General features: G+C 37.5%; 1 protein-coding gene across 1 annotated transcript in view; it reads left to right on the plus strand.

The window, feature by feature from the left end:
* Positions 1-1799: 1799 nt before the first annotated feature.
* The window catches only part of AKAP3 (A kinase (PRKA) anchor protein 3), a 35559-nt gene continuing 35255 nt past the window's right edge, over positions 1800-2103 (plus strand). The window contains exon 1 of the mRNA XM_006862674.1: positions 1800-1895. Coding sequence (XP_006862736.1) covers positions 1800-1895 — 96 coding nt within the window. The remainder of the gene's footprint in view (positions 1896-2103) is intronic.

The raw sequence follows: 2103 nt of genomic DNA on the forward strand, positions 1-2103 counted from the left end.
AGCTCCTTATGTAAGTTTAAATCATGTGTTTAGTCTGTCTTTGATTTGTGTTGGTTTCATTTTGAGAGAGCTGTCCACCCCTACCACAGCCCAAAGCCCTTTGAAACATATATTTCCAATGAACAGATAGATATTCATCCCTAATAAGGCTCCTGTGGGTATTGCTGTAGGATAAGCACTGGATGCTAACCTAAGTCAGTGGTTCAAACCCACCAGTCACTCCTGGGAAACCTTATACGGGGTCACTATGAGTTAGAACTGACTGAACAACACCTAACAACAACAACAACAATTATGCTGCACTTACTTCAAGAAGCATATAAAACACAATTTCACTTTAAAAAATGAATATAAGCTTCCAGACTGTATTTTAAACCAGTATTAAAACCAGTATTAAAACAGAATTTTAAACCAGTATGTCACTGAAATTAAAATATGAAGATGTATATCTGATTCCTAAAGATATTCAGGGACATTGGAGAGGAAATGTTAGCCATCTTATTCCATCTTGTTTATTGAGAGGTATAGATTTGAACAAAGTTTGTAGTGAAATAAGTGAAAATAAGTGAAACTTAGTTGTGGAAGCCCAGAATTGGAAGAGTAGCATAGAAAATGAGACGTTTCGTACTTACAGCTTCTCAATGGGTAACTCCATGTCAGAACCTCTTATTTTCATGGTATTTGTCCATGTTTTCAAAGACTACTAAGTAAAATGCAGTGTCCTTGAAAGTGAATGAGAGTAAGGTCAAAGGCAAAAGTAAATATATACAATAGGAGCTATTTGGTTCTGATGTAGTTTCTGAGGTAAGGCAGTGACCTACAGGCAGTTCTTTCAAGACTAATGACTAACATGGAGAAGAATGAAGCTCATAGCTAGAAAGAGACTTGGAGTAGAAGACAACTAACTAAGATGAACCTTAGTTTTCTGGATTGGAAGATGAGGTAAATGATGATTTCATTTACAGAAATTGTGGACTAGATAGCCAACTGTTGCGAGGGCTATGAAGGAATCCACGTTAACAAGGGCATAACTTCAGGTCCACTGGACAGTGCGGTCTTACATCTCTTTTGGTATTTGGAAATTTGGTTGAGCCATAGGGATTGAGAAATCCCCCAAGATCCTTGGATAATTGGAGAAGTGATTGGTCTTAAGATCAAGCTACTAGATCTTAAGTTGTTGCTCTAGAATTAGTTCACAAATCAAGCATTTATTACTTAAAAGAGTGAGCTAGTGGCACAAAAACATGTAAATTAAATTATCTTTTGATCATGTTGAGTTCTGAGTGTCTACTGAAAATCCCGGAGTTCTGATATGGCACTGTGGGCTAATGCGTCAGACTGCAAAGTCATTTGAACTACAGAGTCGGTGGTTCAAGCTCACCAGCTACTCCTTGGAAACCCTGTACAGGGTCGCTATGGGTCGGAATCGACTCAACGGCACTTAACAACAACAACTGAAAATCCCAGGGCTGGGGAGATAGACTGTCAAGCAAGGCCACAAAAAACAAAACATGGTTACTCAGGCCCATCCATTACTCAAATATATAGTAAACATCTATATTGTATTCCCAGCACTAACCTCAGCATTAGAGATACAAAGACGCTTAAGAAATCTTCCTGTCATTGAGAGCTGAGAAGAAAGGTATCCAGAGTTAAAGTGGATCTGAAGTGGCTCTTGGGACAAGTCTATATTGAATACATTGTTTCTATTTTCTACATCTCAACCATTTATATTAGTTCTTTATTCTCATATAATCTGCCCTTTTGATAAAGCTTTTCTCACTTTTTTCTACTTCCAGATGTCAGATAGTGTTGACTGGTTACAAAGCCAAAATGGAGTATGCAAAGTTGATGTTTATTCACCTGAAGATGGCCAGCCCCAGGTATGGAAAATGGTAAAGGTCAGACTCCTTAAAAAGACACGTTTAGAAAAATGTGGTGTACTTTGAAAATAGCTTTATTCTTTCCACCACCAATGCCCTCACTTATTTTAGAAGATGGGATTATTGAGAGGAAAAGGAATTCCCATAGAAACAAAACTTTCTATCAATTAAAAAAAAAAAATCCTTCTGGAAAGTAATATGGCACTTTCTCAGAAGGTTG

This window comes from Chrysochloris asiatica, unplaced genomic scaffold (assembly GCF_000296735.1).
Source record: "Chrysochloris asiatica unplaced genomic scaffold, ChrAsi1.0 scaffold00050, whole genome shotgun sequence".
In the NCBI taxonomy this organism is placed as follows: Eukaryota; Metazoa; Chordata; class Mammalia; order Afrosoricida; family Chrysochloridae; genus Chrysochloris; species Chrysochloris asiatica.